At 39.7% G+C, this 19,648-nt stretch overlaps 1 protein-coding gene across 1 annotated transcript in view; it reads left to right on the forward strand.

Moving 5' to 3' along the window:
* Positions 1–19,648, forward strand: part of LOC148351699 (ryanodine receptor 3) — a 168,800-nt gene that overhangs the window by 93,704 nt on the left and 55,448 nt on the right. Inside the window, exons 38-47 of the mRNA XM_088353681.1 lie at positions 1,289–1,420; positions 9,783–10,056; positions 10,122–10,236; positions 10,313–10,445; positions 10,570–10,673; positions 10,898–11,033; positions 11,100–11,286; positions 12,553–12,661; positions 12,735–12,855; positions 16,950–17,119. Of these exons, the coding sequence (XP_088209807.1) occupies positions 1,289–1,420; positions 9,783–10,056; positions 10,122–10,236; positions 10,313–10,445; positions 10,570–10,673; positions 10,898–11,033; positions 11,100–11,286; positions 12,553–12,661; positions 12,735–12,855; positions 16,950–17,119 (1,481 nt within the window). The remainder of the gene's footprint in view (positions 1–1,288; positions 1,421–9,782; positions 10,057–10,121; positions 10,237–10,312; positions 10,446–10,569; positions 10,674–10,897; positions 11,034–11,099; positions 11,287–12,552; positions 12,662–12,734; positions 12,856–16,949; positions 17,120–19,648) is intronic.

Consider the following 19,648-nt stretch of genomic DNA (forward strand, 5'->3'; position numbering starts at 1 on the left):
GTCATATGCATTTCGAGATACTAAGAAAGAGAGACGGTATGCCACTGATCGGATAATAACGTCTGTGTCATTTTAAGATGCTAACAAAGGAAGATGGTGCGTGGAAAGCATTTGAAAGTAAAATTCCTTACTTTCCAAACAATGCCTTTAATGTACCAGTAATATGGCAGTAACATGCGCCTAGTTGGGTACGAAAGACTGCATTTTGTGCATTTCGAAATACAGTATCAAAGTCAGACAGTACGCAAAGTTTTAAAGGTTTTATTAACATGTCCTTACTTTTCGTTCCAAACAGTGCATGTAATGCAGCAGTAACATGGCAGCAACACGCCACTAGTTCAGTACTAAAAACTGCATTTTATACCTTTCGAGTTACAGTGTCAAAGTCAGGCATTACACAAAGTTTTAAAGATTTAAATAACATGTCCTAACTTTACTTTCCAAACAGTGCCTGTAATGTCGCAGCAAAATGGTAACAACATGCCACTAATTGGGTACTAAAAGCTCCATCATATGCATTTCTTAAATAATTTTTAATAATAAATAGTCGAAATACCGTCTTTCTCGACGCATACATTCCTTCTGTCTTTTTCCTTAGCACATAAAAATCCTGGCAGCCGTTTAGAAAAAAAATCTTAAAATTTGACAAAATAATTCAGAAATTTGCTGCATCATTATGTAAGCTACATATTTTTAAACCTAGGATACAAAATAGAGGATTGTTGTCCATAAGATATGTAAGCTTAATCCTACATGCATTGTAGAATCGGTGGTTATGTAAATTTATCTGCCCATTTTTTAAACATATTAGTAAAAGGCTGTAATTCACAGAGACTAAATTAAAAAAAAAAACAAGATTCTATTTAATGGATACACAACTCAGAATGATTAAAATGTCATTTCTACAAATAGAGACAAAGCAAACATCAATCTAATGCAAATTGTTCACCATTGTGGACCACCAGCTTTCTCTTTCCTCTACACTTTCCGTCTCCCAGCAAAGGCGATCTTGTTCAATGTGTCTCCAATGTGCAAACATCTCGATGAATAATTGAAGCACCGGGCTCTGTGCATGCAGCCGATTTAATGGCAGCTTTAGTCCGGCCACACAACACTAAACTGTCATGGCGCTCTCTGCGAAGAGAAGCAATTAACTCGGAATTAGCCTCAAGCATGAGAAACGGTTGCTATTGTAACACACAACTCGCATCTGACACGCACAACCTGGGCTATAACAACAATAAGCTTCTCCCATCATGTGCGTGTGTTGCCCCTTCGTGTTTTATAGGAATCCCAATGGAGGAAGACGAGGACGAGCGAGATACATCCATTAAAAGACGCCTTTTGAATCTCGTCAACAAAATCAAAGGGCAGACTAATAAAACAGAGCAACCATTGGAGAAGGAACAAGCTGCACCATGTGAGCATTTGTTTGAAATTTTGTTTGGTTTGAAATTGAATGCAGAATATTATTTTCTGATTATGTGGAGAACTCACTACTGTCGCAATTATTCTTTAGACAAAAATGCAGGACCCTGTAATGATAACAGTTTATGTACAGTAAACCAGTTGGTTGGTTGGATCCCTTAACCACTAGGAACCATGTGCAGTGCTTAGCACATTCGCCTAACACGCGAAACGTCCCGGTTCAAGATCGGGTGGGAAAATATGTATACCAGTCAGAAAATCTCACTCCAATAGATTGATGTCATGACCAGAATAAAATAGAATAGAATAGAATAGAATAGAATAGAATAGAATAGAATAGAATGTACCTTTATTGTCATTGTTACAACATGGGATATATTGTGACAACGAAATTGGACGTGGCACTCCAGGTCCACATTTTACAGTGAGGATATAAGGAAAACAAAGAGATAAAGGCACAAATAAGATGTTTGTACTGTCCTTGATGTGTACTTTTTTTTTCCTCGGGGGGGGGGGGGGTGTATGAAGGGGTGAGGGACAGACAGAGATGGGCGGATCCGACTAGATGTTTGATCTTACTGTACACATGGTCCAGTGATTTTTCCCTAATTGCTCAATCCACGTAATGAATGGATTTGGTACATTCCTTAAACGTGCCCGATTAAAGTCGCCGGCGACGATAAAAGCTCCGTCGGGGTGTGCAAGCTGCTATTTATTGATAGCAGCGGGCAGGAGATTTAGCGCTATGCCAACGTTAGCATCCGGTGGAATGTTAGCATGCGGTGGAACGTAAACAGCAAGCACAATGACGACAGTTAGCTCTCTCGGTAGATAGAAGGGTCTACACGATACTGCTAGAAACTCTATATCGAGTGAGCAGTGTGTGTCAATGATTTGGCTGTTATTGTAGTGCATAGTCCCTAACCCCTGTTTTTACCGGAGTCCCCGTCTCGTTCGTGCCGGTGAAGCGTGTGTCCTGCTAGTTGGTAGGACGCAGATGCGTAACGTTACTAAGTTTATTGAAATATAGAGGAAAGGCAGCACCAGCGATCCGGTGCTCGCTGGACGCGGGAAGCAAGCCGGTCACGGGATCGGAACGTGTTCCGAATGCTGATGTGGATCTTCCAGAGCGGGAGATCGTAGCGTAGTAGAGGGTAAAAACAGGTCGTTAGCCGGGATGGGAGATATGAACGTGGTCGGGGTCAAAAAACGGGTCGTTAGCCGGGACGGGAGATCAAAACGGGTTGGTCAAAAAACGGGTCGTATCAGGAAACAAACGGGGAAATCAGGAACGGACGGGTGGAAAACGGGTGACAAAACGGGACATGACGGGAATTAGAGTCAAAAAAATGCTTGCCTTGTGAAAACAGAGGTTCGCTGATGGACTGACAACAGGCGAGTAAAAGGACTGAGCTTAAGTAGGACGGGGAACCAATCAGGTAGCCAGCAGCAGCTGGCGCCAAACAAGCGGGCACAGGTGAATGTAATGAGTCATCATGACAATCGAAGTTTCAGGGATGTGTTTTGAACTCATGAATTGTTTTGTAAATGTTAAAGAAAATTTAAATGTACAAAATAATCGGTATATTAAAAGGACACTGTGTAATATTTGACTCGCTCGATGCAACCAAAAAGGAATGTTAAAAAGCCCAAGAAATAGTTGTTTGAAAGAAAGAATTGTTTTGTAATGATTGGATGATCATTCCAAAAGTCAAAAGTGACCAAACCACACGATGTTGTTTTTTTCTCATGTTTTACCCAGCCTTTCACAATGTTTTTAATTTTTGGGGGTACCCCTAGCAGCAAGATGGCGGACAATCATGTCAGCTCTCTCTAAGTGAAACTCATGTTATGTGAAAAAAAAAAAAAAAAAAAATAATCTTAACTTTTGAGTATTTTAAAAAAAAAGTGTTAATCATTCAAATCATTGTTGATTTTTAATTACCTTTTTTTAACAGAGTTCCACATTAATGCACAATGTTCATTTAATGGTAATATTGTTGATAATTATAATAATATTTTGTTTTTAATGTGTTGTTATATTTTTAATATTAAAGAAAATTCGTAACCCATTGCCGAGTCAAATTTATATGTATAGCCCTCAAATATAAAATGTCTCAAACGACAATTACACCATCCCCTGATGAAAAAATCAAAACCTCAACATGAAGAAAAAGGAAACCTTGAAAACTGGCCAGGAAATGTTTTTTGCTTTAAAAATAATATTCATTTTTATTTTATTTTCATTGTTTACTTATTTTCTTCTAAAATGAGAAACATTATTGAAACAAAACCAATTTTCTCAAAAAGCAAATAGCAGAAACTCTTTCCTATTTAAAAAAAAAGTTTTTTTTGAATCATTAATACTTTTAAGCAAGATCAGATTAATAACCTTGATAAATATCAATGTTTTGATATTATATTATTATTATTATATCATTTGTACATATATTTAAACGTAAGCTAAGTCTGTCATAACTGATAATTTCACACCTTTAACCCCTTAAAGTTTCTGTAAAATTTGCCCAAGATCCCAATCCAAGATGTACCCAAAGTAAATTAAATCCTGTTCTTGAACAGTTAGAAGAATACTGACAGTTTTGGTCACTTTTAAAAGGTAAGACTCTGAAGTTTTGTCCCAAACTAAAAAAATCACTGCAAGTGCTACTAACATCGTGTAATCTATGTTTAATTTTTTTGCAATTAAATACATTCAGATGAGTGTAGCATGGCTATCTTAGCTGGAAAACAGGTGGGACAATAGCTTAAGGCCTTACATGGTACCATGTCAAATTTGATCCCAATATGAAAAACTAAACATTGTATTTTATACATTTATCTGAGGGTAGGTCTAGCCGTTTCCAAAAGTGGACATTTTGATTGAAAGGTTTATAGCAATAAAAACTCTAAAAATGTGTATTTTACTTTGGCCACTTTTGGAGACTTTGTGAAAGAGTTGTACATTTTTGACTTCTCTTTCCAAATTAATCACCATTGGCATTGCACACATTTACTTTGGCTCAGATTTGAATACACATCATGAACGTGTACGTATTTATGTTGGGAATCTCATTGGCTTAACAACGTGTCTATCATTGTTTGAATCGGTTAGTACTGGTAGATGATATTCTGAGCTACAGGAGGCAACCTCAGTTTTATCAAACAGGACCGTATAGGCTAATTTGGGCTGTGGACCTTGAAAATGGTGGTGTCAATCAAACTGTCAGAGGCTAACGACCATATTGGGAACATTTTTACGAGTGTCTTTATTTTCCCAGGGAAGTTTTGGAGCGAAACAAACGGGTTACCAGAAAGAACGCCTAACAAAGCAAAAATACTTTTAGGCAGATTTTTTTTTAATCCGTCGACATTATCCTGTGTTTTGGAGTGTATATTTTACTCGGTTGGATTCTCTGGATTGTCCTGGAGGTAACAAAGCTGTTTTTGCGGACATTCAACTCAAACTCAGGGGGTCTTAGGGCACTACAATGTGACCTTGGCTACAATGTTGTAAACCCCTGTTCTAAAGATTCATTCATTGTGCATACGTCATAAAAACAATTAAGAACTGTTACAACAGGGATGTCAAACTAATTTTGTCTCTGCGGCTACAGGGCCGGACTATTAGATGAGAGATAAAGGAATAAAGGAAAACTAAGAGACAAATAAAAGAATGAGAAAGCGAGATGAATAGAGCAAATTAAATAAATGAAGAGAAAGCGAAATAGGGACATTGAGAGAAAGTGAAAGTAAGAACGTTCGAGAAAAAGAGGAAAAAAAAAGAGAAACAAAGAGATAGAGAAAGAGAGAGAAAAATAATGAGAGAGATAGAAAGAAAAAAGTAAGTGACAGGGAGAGAAATTGAGGAAAAAGAAAGAAAGAAAGGAAGAAAAAATACAGAGTTAAGAGAGATAAAAAGAAAAAAAGAAGTAAATACTGCTACATTTTCTTCACGAGTGTCCCTGACTTTGTGGATACATTTAAAACTGTAGCTCTTTTCGCTTGTGCTTCTCAGCATTGTCTCGCAGGCCGGATTACAATTCCTGGTGGTGCTGATTCAGCCTGCGGGCCGCATGTTGCACACCCTTGTGTTAGAACAAAAATAGCAGTAGGTCAAAAAACTTGTAGCAAAACTCTTTGGCGTACGAGCACACTTAAAAGCAAAGTACACTCATTAAAAATGCAATTATAAATTAATAATGTTTAGAAAAAAAATGTTTGGTCTAAGTGTGAAAAGCTGTAACGACCTAAATGGCGAAGGTGACAACGATTTCCTCTTGCCATTTCTTTTTAATTCCATTATGCTAATGGGAGCTCCGGAGTGAAGAGCATCATTCAAGCGTTTGTAGCGGGAATAAAAACAAAGCACTTGTGATAAAATCCAATCCTTCACTTGATTAAAGCGATAGACATGCAACGGCAAACGTGCATACAGAGCGCAACGGTGGTACAATTGGATTTTGGAGAATCAAAACAATCCAAATGCACAACAAACGGGCCTGCGGGTTCATTTTTAGTTAATTTAACAAGCTCAAACTCACGGCCCGTGGGAAATTGGCGGCCCCTTGTGAAGATAGTTTGAGGCCCCTGTCATAAGATGAAAGTTTAATGTTAGTGCAGCCCACGGTAGTTTCATATGGACACTACATCCATGCTAATTAGCAAGGCAGGGCTCGAAATTGGGAACATCATTCGCTAATGTAGCCAACAACCTCAGTTCATTAGCTTGCAAAACTTGTCTTCCGTGTGCAGTGTGCTTTAAAGGCGGTGTTAAAAAGTCAGTGTTCTTGACTGGCTGTTCCTATTAAAAACATACAATGGAGAGACAGACAGACAGACAGACGGACGGACGGACGGACGGACGGACGGACGGACAGACAGAGTAGATACAATAAATGCGTACGGTGGGTAGTTAGGCAGGTAGGTTGGGGTTGTGGAAGTGATGGACGCATGTGGGGGAAGCAGGAACTGAGGCAGGGATGTTCAAAACAACTATGGTAGTTGACACAATCAGGACCAAAGTAACAAACTGCTGGGCACAAATCAACTAATAAAATGCCCAAAAAAGTAAAAGCAAAACCAAACTGACAAAATGTATTTGAAAATAATGGGATTTTTTTTTTCTGGTGCAAAACCCGATGTGGCTCCACATTACCTAAACCCTAACTCCAAAAGCCCTCAACTAAATTGTCTTTAAGACGCCTGCTGCATATGGTGTCTGCAGATATGTTGCTATAAAAAATAAAAACTATACTGTGCACCACTGTAGTAGTTAATATCCAAGAAAACAACTATAAAAATATATTTTCTGTGGGTGGAAACAATCCATCCATCATCTGCACCGCTTTTGCTCGGTAGGGTCGTAGGGTACTGGAGCCCATCCCAGTCGTCTTCGGGCAGTGGGCAGGGAACACCCTGAACTGGTTGCCAGCCAGTCGCAGGGCACACAGAGACAGACAGCTCACTCGCTCATTCACACCTAGGGACAATTTGGACCGGCCAATTAACTTGACATGCATGTTTTTGGAGGAAACCCAGGCAGGCACGGGGACAACATGCAAACTCCACATAGGGAGGCTGTGGTAGCTGGACTTGAACCCTGAACCTCCGCACCGTGGGGCTGCGCATTTACCACCAAGCCGCGTGCCGCATGTGTCACATTTTTTTTGTAGACTTATCTCTGTAAAACAAGAACTGAACTATTTAAAGGTGCAAGTTGGTGTTGGAACCACAAGAGTGGATATTTGTTGTACGGGTTCTTACATGAGGGCTGATTGATCAAAGTAGCACTTTATAGTGGCAGCTGCAGTTGAGAAACGTCGACTTCAGCAGCATCTGGTGGTTTCAGAAAGTGCTCTAAGGGCAGCAAAATAAATGAAACAGAATTGAATTGCTGCTGGCTGTTTCCCAGTAATTCTCTTGCAATAAAGTTCACATTTTGGTTTAAATGTTCATTTCTGAGCTTTTCCATTGTCCTTTTGGTTGGGTGAGTGTTTTCTTCCAACTTTTTATGGGTATTACATTCTGTAGCAATTATGTAGTTCAAAATCAAATCTCCATAAAATCAGCCAGTCTGTAAGATTATCTCACCCAACACACAGTGACTCTGTTTTATAACTGATTTTAAATCAGTTTTAACACAATGGTAACATTTATAAGTGGTGTGAAAGAAACACCTTCTCATAGTGAGTTACCAACGTATTAAATTGTAAAGTTATGTTGGGTCTAATGGAGGTAAACCCAGATGCAGACACACGACCTGAATGACAATTTATTCGGGAGCAAAGGGACTAGCAAAAAGCGCTCCGCACATGGGAGGAGGGGATAAAAAGATAACCAAAAGACAAAGTCCGGGGTCGATTAAGGAAAAGTATCAAGGGTCAAGAAACCAAAGCAAGAACTTTAACATGGAAAGCAACGATCCAACAGCTTGTACTGTTGGCACAGTCATTATATGGTTCCTAAAGAGGGTCATGTGCATACATGAGAGGCATGCTTAGGAATCCTTCAGGCCATATGCCCGTTGGTGCCCTCTGAAGGATGGTGACTAGCTCGATCCTAACAAATGATCAAGATGGCAACTTGTTTTTTTGCTAATTAGTAGCAGCCCTAAATAATTCAAATTGAACTATTAAAATTAAACCCATAACTCATCCTTGTAGCATTTTTTCAAACGGTTAATCTAAATGAATGCATGAATAAATAAATAAATTAAATAAATAAAAAAAAAAAAAACACAAATTAGCCAAAACAATTTTATTTAGGGCAAATCTCTGTCGCGATCACTACATTCATAAAAGGTTCCCCCCAGAGATCGACCCCTTATAAATCTCAAATAGGCAAAACAACTAAAAATGTAAAAGACAAGGCATATGGTTTGGTTCAGCCAAGGATCAAAAGAACACAAAGGACAGGTAGCCTCCAATAACTCATCGTTGGTGTTAGCTTAGCAACATTAGCAACGTGCATCAAACTGCTAGTTCTTTGGTGATACCCTCAAGTGACACATTCCCTTAGCAGCACCTTTTTACATTAATATTGCAGTCACCTGAAAATCAATACCGTTTTAATTTTAAAAAGTACATTTGATGATGCCTATACTCTTCATACCGTACATAAGGAAGTGGCACATAACATCTATCTCAGACTCCAGTTTTAGGATTAAAAACCTAACCTTATTGTGTTCTAGAAAATCCACCCAACCCCTGAGGCAGAATATCGCACTGTATGCAATTTATCCTTCTCTGCTTGCCGTGAATAGGGTTTGTGTTTACTTTGGCACGAAATGGAGAAGATTCACTCTTTCAGACATACTCAAAATTGATTCTCTTTGAGTAGCGTAGGTTAGAGAAATCTAAGTATGAAGAGTTTTTACTGGGGAGGTTTGATACCACATTTTACCGACAGATACTGATAACCAAATCTTATGTCCTCATCAATACCAGTGCATCATCCAAATACCATTTGTATGCAAAATTGTCTTCCTTCTGCAAAAATAAAGAGATTTAAATCCCAAGATAATATTATTCCTCAATAATCAATGTATTTGATTCCTTTAGGGAATTTCATTTTCACAGGGGGTACAGTCGGTCCTGTTACAGCAGAGTGTGCGCCAAATGACCTATTTTAAGCAACTGGTATTCCCAGGCAGTCTCCTAACCGAATACTAACCCGACCTAACCCTGTTTAGCTTCCCGATATTGGGCGTTCTCAGGGTGGTATGGCTGTAAACAGGTAGTTTACATGTCACATGTAGTTAATTCGCGATTTACCACTTCACTTTCGGAGTCTAATGAGAAACGACACTTCTCAAAATGTTACCCTTTTCACCCCCTGATATAAGAATTGATAGCAATTACTTTTTTTTGTTACACATTGTATTGTTGCCAGAAGGTAAGAATGAGAAGGACTAAAAAACTCCAGAAACTGTAAAACATGTATTGCTATTCAAATAGAGTGGTCAATTCTAAATAGACTAACAAATGACTGTTGTTATGAAATAAGACATGATTATAATTTGAAATCATTTATAGAAGAAGCACTCAAAGTAATTTGGTGATGGGTCTCCTATAAGCCTTTGGCTTCAACCCGTTATCCCTTTCTTTTCTTTTTGAGTGATTTTGTGATGTGATGTTTGTTACAACATGCTTGAAAAGAAAAAAAATATGGTTCCTGATTGTGAAATGGTCTCTAGAAGGCATCCAATACTGATATGAGCTGGTATTTCCACGGATACAGATGCTTGGTATCTATTCTCCCTCATTCCTTGTTTTTCCAAATATACAGTAAATGTCCTTGTTAACTGTGTATACCCTCAGTTTTACATAAATTTTCCTCTGTAACTCCTCTTTTAGCAAACTTGAAGGAACTGATCTCTCAGACCATGGTTAGCTGGGCCCAGGAGTGTCACATACAAGATCCGGAACTAGTGCGTAAGATGTTCAGCCTGCTGAGGAGGCAGTACGACAGCATCGGCGAGCTGCTCAGGGCCATGAGGAAGACTTACACCATCAGCGCCGCCTCGGTCCAGGATACCATCAAGCTTTTAGCCTCTCTGGGACAGATTCGATCTCTGCTTTCTGTACGGATGGGAAAGGAAGAGGAGAAGCTAATGATCGATGGACTGGGGTGGGTGAGACTTGCATTTTTTGTTGTTTGTATCACCTTTTAGTTGTATTCTTTTTCCATTCCAGGGATATCATGAACAACAAGGTGTTTTATCAGCACCCCAACCTTATGAGAATCCTTGGCATGCATGAGACTGTCATGGAGGTTATGGTCAATGTGCTAGGAGGGGACAAATCACAGGTTTGATCCCTACGAACGGGTCCAAATAGATGTCATTACTTGATTACAGTGTCTTGTTGTATTTGTCATCCAATAGGAAATAGCCTTCCCAAAGATGGTGGCCAGCTGTTGCCGATTTCTATGTTACTTTTGCCGCATCAGTCGCCAGAACCAAAAAGCGATGTTTGACCACCTGAGTTACCTGCTGGAGAATAGCAGCGTGGGCCTTGGTTGGTGACATTTAAATATTTTTTGACCTTCTGTATTTAGTAAAGCACAATTTGAAACATCCACCAGCAAATAAATTGAAAATAAAATTACATCTTAACGATACAATGCATTTTGTTGTTACAGCTTCACCGGCTATGAGGGGCTCCACACCTCTGGATGTGGCAGCTTCTTCAGTTATGGACAACAACGGTTTGGCTCTCGCGTTGGAAGAACCCGATTTGGACAAGGTAGAACTCTTTTGGAATGTCACTGAAGCAATGGATTCCACAACACCACACAAGGATCACATTTTTTGTATATAGTTCACAACATCTTATTTCGATTCTAAAAAACAAATGGAAAAGGTTGCTTGTAATAAGAGTACTTCATTGTCTGAAATCCAATCAAATAAAATAGTTTGTCTGAAATCCCGTATGCTGGAACTATGGTTTTGATTTCTTTCTATTTGTAGGTGGTGACCTACTTGGCGGGTTGCGGCCTTCAGAGTTGTCCAATGCTTCTGGCCAAAGGTTATCCAGACATCGGCTGGAACCCCATTGAGGGGGAACGTTACCTCTCCTTTTTGCGCTTTGCTGTTTTTGTCAATGGTATGACAGCCCTTGACATCTATTGTTCCAAAATCGTTTTGGTAACATAACTTGTTTGTGTCGTAGGTGAGAGCGTGGAAGAGAACTCGAGCGTCGTGGTCAAACTACTCATTCGTCGTCCAGAATGCTTCGGACCAGCCCTCAGGGGGGAAGGTGGCAATGGGCTGCTGGCGGCCATGAAAGAAGCCATAAAGATCTCAGAGACGCCGGCTTTGGATCTCCCTGGTTCCGTGCAAGGAGTCAGCTGTGATGTGTAAGGCCCTGCAGATCAAACAAAGCTTTAAGCTTACACTTAACGCATTTAGTGTTTGGATTTTGTCATTGATACCTTTGGCTGTAGAATGACAATGGCGCCATTGCCCACACACCTAAAGCCGTTTTCAGCTATACTCCAAGTTTCCTAGGTCATATGTTTTCACAAAATATGACCATTCAAGATGGCGACTACTACTGTTAGATAGTGATTAAGAAAACAAGCACATATAATGCAACTGCGCCCGGAAAACAAAAAAACTGAATGAGGGCTGCGCTGTGGAAATTTTGAGCCTTATATTTCGAGACGACTGCGCCAGGGCAACCATATTGTGGCGAACAGTTATTAGGGCAGCTTTATTAGGGGTGAAGGGATTAACAAAAGGAAATCCACATGGGAAGTAAAAGATAAAACAGCTTTTGTGGGCACAGTATGGGCATCAAAGAGTCAGCAATCAGGAATGGGCAGGCGGGACCAGCATCAGCAATTAGAGCATCAATCCAACAGAGGAACCTGTCAGCTCAGTCATTTTATACATGGTCTTTAATGAGCACCAGTTGTGGATGATTGGAGGCAGGTGTGAGTCAGTCTGTCCATTCGCGCCCTCTAAAATAACTGTTGTGTGGTGGATCATGACAATACTGCCTAATTGCAACACAGATGTAAAAAGTGGTCTATATAAAGATGTAATAAGTGTCAACTTACCGAATTGCATTTGCCGGTCATCGTTCCCTGAAGATAAAAGAAAACCGCAGCGATCCTGACAATTGCTTCAATGATACAAAAATGGAACAGTAGCGTGTTAAAGATAACTTCCCATGCTGTTCAATTAGGATGTATAAAAGGAGGACTTTATTGATTGGTGAGTAAAAAAGTTAAAATATAATGTATGCTAGATATTGACTAAAGTGGCAATGGACCTCTTGTTTTGCTCCTTTATCATGTGAAGATATCGACTAAATTTTCCTCTGGAAGGGCATCTGAAATGTGTTCAGATGTCAAAGTGGTGTTTCGTATGTAGAACACATGCGTGAAAAAGGGGAGCTCGACTTCTGTGGATTTCGGGGATTTGGTGACCAAGTGCCAAAATGATCAATCATGTGCGGCACTCAATTCCATTGGTGCCGCACTGTTTTCCTACTGACACCAATGCAAATTGCAAGCGTGTACACGGGGTTAAATGTACCAATATTGAGGACTCATTGTTTATTTATTCATTCTTTTTCCTAATTAAGCATTTTTTTCCTTTGTATCCTCAACTCTTAGATCTGCCGATGGCGACGGTGAAGAGGAAGTGGTTCACATGGGCAATGCCATCATGTCCTTCTACTCGGCGCTCATCGACCTGTTGGGACGTTGTGCCCCAGAGATGCATGTGCGACAAACAACATTTTTGTATAATTTTTGCCTTTTTTCTGTTGAAATTACATTATTTTTGCTCTGTGCAGCTTATCAACAAAGGGAAAGGTGAAGCTCTCCGTATTCGTGCCATTTTGCGCTCACTGGTTCCCACTGAGGATTTAGTGGGAATCATCAGCATCCCTCTCAAAACACCTATAGTGAATAAAGGTAGAGTCCTCACACTATTAGTACTCTCTGTCGTCTACTTTTTCCCAAGAGAGCTAATTATACGATTCCCAGCTGTGAGGAAGACAATGGCATATTGTGCATCCAACATGATTGCAATCAATTCAGACCACAAAAGAAGAAATGATCAGTGTGTTGGCAGAACATTTTCTTTTTTTTAAATTAGAAAAATAGTCCTTGACATATCTAGTCTACCATAATGTTTCACAATTATACAAATATTTTCCACCAATATTGAAAAATAAATACTTGAATAGATTTTTTACAATCAGACAAACTAAAACTAGACAATTTTTTTTATCTTAATTTAAGTATCCACTGAGAAAAGACAAAATTTTAGAATTATGAAATATTGAAATATTTATTTGGAACTGAAACATTCAAATCTCATCTCATCTCATCTCATTAGCGGCACCGCTCATCCTCAGTAGGGTCGCGGGGGGTGCTGGAGCCCATCCCAGCCATCCCCGGGCAGTGGGCAGGGGACACCCCGTACTGGTTGCCAGCCAGTCGCAGGGTACACGGGAACAGACAATTTGCTCGCTCATTCACACCTAGGGACAATTTGGACCAACCAATTAACCTGACATGCAAGTTTTTGGAATGTGAGAGGAAACCGGAGTGCCCGGAGGAAAGCCATGCAAGCACGGGGAGAACATGCAAATTTCACACAGGAGGTTCGATGTCATGACCTCAGAACTGTGCCGCACACGCGCTAACCACTGCGTCGCCGTGTTGCACATATACATATATATATATATATATATATATATATATATATATATATATGTATATATATATATATATATGTATATGTATGTATGTATGTATTTCTTAAAATTAACAAAACTACGCTATTCTTACCGTATTGGCTAAAAATCATAATTATTTTCAATGTATTTTTTTCTCATTTTAAGATATTTTGCATTGTGTCTTAAACAAAATCTGATACAGTATCATTCATTTTCCTCATGTTGAGGTTTTAGAGTTTTTCCTTGCCCTCGTGTAGGTTTTAGATCAGGGGATGGTGTAATAATAGTCAATGGTTTGCAATAATCTTTGATCTGTGCAGCCCCTTGAGATTCTTTGTGATTAAGGGCTAAACAAATAAACGTGTCTTGACATGTCTTCCTTTCAGTCATTTCTTTTATTTTTCCATGAAAAAAATCTCAAATATCTTAAAATAAGAATATTTTATGGATATTTATTGGGTTCAAATAAAATCAAAAGATAAACAATTAAAATAGGCAAAATATTGGTACGAAAACATATCTTAATATGAGCAAAACAGTTTTGCTATTTCTAAGGATGGCTATTCTTATTTTATTTGAGAACCCAGATGAATAAAATAATTCTACCCGGGGGTTATTTTTGCACAGTAACACAACCCTGCAGTGACAATTTAGATGATATAAACGGTATTTAAACATTTGCATATTACAAGGGGTTGCCTCGTATAACGCTGGTTACGAAAGCTGAGACATTTAGAGCAGGGCGGAAGGTTATCGATTTCATTTTACTGCTCATGCCTTTTTAATCAGCCGAGCGCTTCTATGTGCACTCCCTCAGCTCTGAGTAAGCCACATCACCTCTACACGGAGCTGTCTTGCTCTATTGATTGATCTGCATAACCACGGAGGGACTGGCCTCCTATAAAGCTGGCATGCTTCGTCAGCAGACCAGTTTTGAAGATGAGAAAAGTCTCATTTGACGAATCAACAAAGATAAGAAGTGACATATTGCCATATTTAGGCTTCAAACTTACAGATGAAAAACTCAAAATATTTCAACGACATGTGAAGGAGAATGGTAAAAAAAACATCAAATGTATTCAACATTTTATATTGTGCTGTAAAATACAAAATTGAAAAGTAGGTATTGCAAATATACTGGCCCCTTTGAAATTAATACTCGGTACAACCTCCTTTTGCTGCAATCACATCCTCAAGTCCTTTTGGGTATACCTCTACAGGTTTTGTCCATCTTGAAACTGAAATATTTGTCCATTCTTACTTATTAAACAACTCAAGTTCAAGGTTGACTGTGATGGTTTGTGCTCAGCATTTTTCCACATCTTTCCACAAATGCTCTATAGGAATTGAGGTCTGGACTTTGGCTTGTCCGTTCTAACACCTTTATATTCTAAGTTTGGAATCATTCAGTTCTAGATTTTGCTTGATGTTAAGGGCCGTTGTCCTGTTAAAAGGTGAACCTGCGCCCCATTATCCGGTTTCTTGCAGAAACCAGTAGATTTTCTGTCAGAATCGTCCTGTTTTTGGCTCTATCCATCTTCCAATCAACTCTAACAGTGGGGATGTGTTTTCAGGGTTATGTGCAGTGTTACTCTTATGCCTAATGTAACGCTTTGCATTCGGCCTGAAAAGTTCAATTTGGGTTTCATCTGACCAGAGGACCTTGTATCCACATGTGTCTCCTGTGTGACTTCTCGAAAACACTCGGGCCTTTTTATGGTATTCTTTCCACTCTTCCATAAAGGGCAGTTTTATGCAGAGAACAATTTAATAGTGGTCTTATGCACAGATTGTCGCATCTCAGCTGTGTGTGCCTGCAGGTCATCCCATGTGATCAAGAGTCTATTGGTTGCTTCTCTTATTTTTTTTTCTCCTGTTTGGGGCCGAAAACCTATGTAAACGTTATGGCATTGAATGAAACAAGGGGCTAAAAGCGGTAGTCTACTGCTAACGCTTTAGTGTTGGCAGGTATGCTAGTGGTAAGGTTTCTACGCTAAATTACAGCCAATGTGAGTAGTACAAACTAAAAAATTCAACAAAATCATCAAAATGATTTCAGGAACGTTAAGGTAGAGCTAGCTTTTGCTAGCATGCACAAAGACTGAAGTTAGCTAAGGGTGGATCGTACATTATGCCACTAAAAACCTTCAACCTACTCTCTTCCAACTTTGGTTTTCATGGGAGGAGAAGCGTTAAATTACAGTTCAAACTACTTTAAAACTATCAGATTCTTGTCTTGGGCAGCACGGCGGCACAGTGGTTAGCGCTTGTGCGGCACAGTTCATGTCATGGGAACCTGTCGTGGGTTCAAATCCAGCTCCAGACTTCCTGTGCGGAGTTTGTATGTTCTCCCCGTGCCTGCGTGGGTTTCCTCCGGGCACTCCGGTTTCCTCCCACGTTCCAAAAAAACATGCATTTCAGGTGAATTGGCCGGTCCAAATTGTCCCTAGGTGTGAATGAGCGAATGAGTTGTCTGTCTCTGTGTGCCCTGCGATTGGCTGGCAACCAGTTCAGGGTGTCCCCTGCCCACTGCCCGGAGATGGCTGGGAAGGGCTCCAGCCCCCCCCGCGACCCTAATGAGGATTAGCGGTACGGTTAATGAGATGAGATGAGATGAGATTCTTGTCTTTAAAATGATTTTTCAATGTTTGTAACCCTGGAGGCTAAAACAAAGTTGGCATTTACATTGTACTCTTACATTTAAATTGTTTTTGTTTTTCAAAGATATTTCCGCCAGTTCAAGGGACTGTTCTGTGATAGGTCTTTTATTGTTACCACAAGACTAGACATAGTTTTAGCTCTGACTTCATCACTATTAACCTAAAAAACATAAAACACATTACATATTTTTTTGTTTTAAAAGGCGCACCTGCCTACAAGCCGTACCCTCAAAAATGTCCCTATCTGGGAGATATATCATGCAGGGTATAGGGTGAACCTCACTATAAGGAGCATTATAATAAAACCAAAGTAATAACAAGGTTTGCATTAAAATTAACATCAGAAAATTAAAAGAAACATATTTCATAGAACATAAATATTTGGAAATCTGGGTTCAAAACTAAAATTAATTCATTCATTCTTAAGTGGTTACCTTACACAGATAAATTTAGTCGTAATTTTTCATTTACGCTATTATAAACCCTATTTTTAGTCTACATGTCACACTGCAGTATGAGGTGCACTTTCAAATTTCTGGTAATTGCTGATTTCTTCAGGTGCGTTTTATAGTCTAGAAAATACGGTGCCAGTTTTTTTTTTTTTTTTTTACTTTTCCCGATAAATTTGATTATAAACATGCAGCCTTATCATTGTCTCTTTCAGACGGCTCAGTGACGGAACCTGATATGTCAGCTTGCTTTTGTCCGGATCACAAGGCCCCCATGGTGCTGTTCCTGGACCGGGTGTATGGTATTGAAGACCAGAGCTTTTTGCTTCACCTTCTGGAAGTAGGCTTCCTTCCTGACCTGAGGGCTGCAAACTCTCTCGACACAGTAGGTAGAAGTCTGAATGGACAGGCCTCCTCTTCAATTCCAAAATTACTTGAAAAGAGGGCTTTTTATGCTAATTACTGGGTTTATTATTTGAAAACAGTCAGATTTTTGATTTAATAATTTAAGTGAGACTACTTGATCATCACATTTACCTTACATGGGCGAGCATTTGAAGTGTTCCCCTGCAACAGCATTTTGTGCTCTCTCTACACTTTGACATAATTCCACCTCAAACTGAAGAATGAGCTCATGAAATGCAAAAAAATAAAATACGTTTCCAGACTGAGCCTAAAGGAGCTAGCGCCAGTATGGTGACACATAATAAGTGATCACACGTGCAGCACAGATCCAATTAGCATTGAGTATCTGTTGATGTGAAAAGCATAGTCAGAGATAATAGCTTAATGAGTTAACTGGTGTTCCCTTTTAGCTCGGGCTGTCAACTACGGACGCTCCATTTGATGCAGAAAATCACAACTATTTAATCTCCCTCACTAAGAAGTAAATGGTAAAACCTTATACATTTTATGCAAAGTGTTTTGTTTTCCTTCCATCATTTTGAAACCCCATGCCTTCTGCCTTTTTCTTTTCTAGACCTATATACATTATCCCTTCCCTTCTTTTCTTGCTTGCTCCCTTCCTACCTTCCTTCCTTCCTTCCTTCCTTCCTTCCTTCCTTCCTTCCTTCCTTCCTTCCTTCCTTCCTTCCTTCCTTCCTTCCTTCCTAGCTTCCTTCCTTCAATTGTATCTTTCTTCTTTCCTTCCTTCCTTCAATCTTATCTTTCTTCTTTCTTTCTTCTGTCTTATTTTTCTTCCTTCCTTCCTTCAGTCTGATCCTCCTTCCTTCCTTCCTTCCTTCCTTCCTTCCTTCCTTCCTTCCATCCTTTCTTCCTTCCTTCCTTCCTTCCTTCCTTCCTTCCTTCCTTCCTTCCTTCCTTCCTTCCTTCCTTCCTTCCTTCCTTCCTTCCTTCCTTCCTTCCTTCCTTCCTTCCTTCCTTTCATCCTTTCCCTCCTCCCTCCCATCCTTCCTTTCATCATTTCCTTCCAGTCTTTCTTACTTCAGTCATACCTACCTTCCTTCTCTTCTGTCTGCCAGTTTTTTCCCCCCAAAATATTTTTCTTTGGGAGCTGATTATATAGAATATGAGAACATTTCTCATAGTATAATTACTCCTTATTTGTGTGTATTTTTGACTCTCAGCTGACTCAAGTAGTCAGGAAACCAGTGTCGGTGAACGGCAGATGTAGCCTTTCATCTCAGTATTCCGAAAACAAACACGGGAAATCAGGGGGCAAGGCAACAGTTTTGATCCGAGATGCAGGAGAGGGGTCGGTGGTCTGGTAAATTAGCAAATTGCCCAAGGGTTTGGCAGGCAGTATTTATAATCCGGCAGGGCAGGCATAGGTTTGGTACACTGGGATAACAGCAAGCCTGTAAGAAGAGGACTTAAGACGTGACAAGAACTAGCACAGAGCCAAGGGGATAGAGTGTTTAAATAGCAAAGAGGGAGAGTAGGCATTGAAGTGTATTTAGGACAAGTGACCACAACTATGGGGAGGGAAATTGAACCTGGGGGCGAGTGATCAAATAAGGCAAGCTCAAGAGAACGAGGGGAAAAAAGAGAGAGGGAACCTACAAAGACACAGTAACCAAAATCCAGGAATGTGACGGTTTTCAAATTAAAACAATTCAACTTATTCAATGCCATACGTTTTGCCATGTTGACTTATTTCTTTAAAGGCCTACAGAAATTTTAGCTCTGTAGCTATGTGTTTATCCAGGCATATGACAAAATACCGTAAATTCCGGACTAGAAGCCGCTACTTTTTTCCCAAATTTTTAACCCTGCGGCTTATTCAGTGATGCGGCCAATTTATGTAATTTTTCTAACAGCCGCCAGCGGCGCTCGAATTCATGGCTATGACGCAGCTTACAAGCTAAACGCAATCGAGCAGTCCGATAAAAAAGGAAACAGAGCTACTTTGCTACCTTGCGAGCGTGTTGCTAGCGTGTTTATGAATAAGGGAGCGTGGAACGACGTCTATATGATGAAGTCTCTTGCCCATACTGGGGAAGACGACTGGAATGTGATGACGTCTGTTATAAGGAGGAAGATGAGGACGGTTTGCCGTAGACCGGTTCACTGTGCTGCGAGCGTGTTGCTAGTAGCATTTTGCTACCCTTCACAGGCACGGTTTGGGATAAAAGTTATACTATTATTATTATTAAAGCTTTGAAAACTCTCTCAGTGTACCGTCTTTCTTTGTAAATATGTGTAACCATGTATAGTATGTATTTGCAACTGTATATTTTTGTAATGTATTTATTTGTTTTTATTTTGGACACTTATTCTAATAAGTCTTGCACTGACCAATTAAAAAGTAGGGGCGTAACAGACGCGGGCATGACGGGAAGTGGGTACCGGTAAAGGTGATTGTTTGTGGACACGGCAGACAATAGTGGATATATATTTTTCCCATCCTTACCTTTGGAAATATACACTTTTTTTCCTTGGATTACTTTTAACG

The sequence above is a fragment of the Urocampus carinirostris genome, chromosome 15 (genome assembly GCF_059441175.1).
Source record: "Urocampus carinirostris isolate Australia breed hairy pipefish chromosome 15, RoL_Ucar_1.0, whole genome shotgun sequence".
Lineage (NCBI taxonomy): Eukaryota > Metazoa > Chordata > Actinopteri > Syngnathiformes > Syngnathidae > Urocampus > Urocampus carinirostris.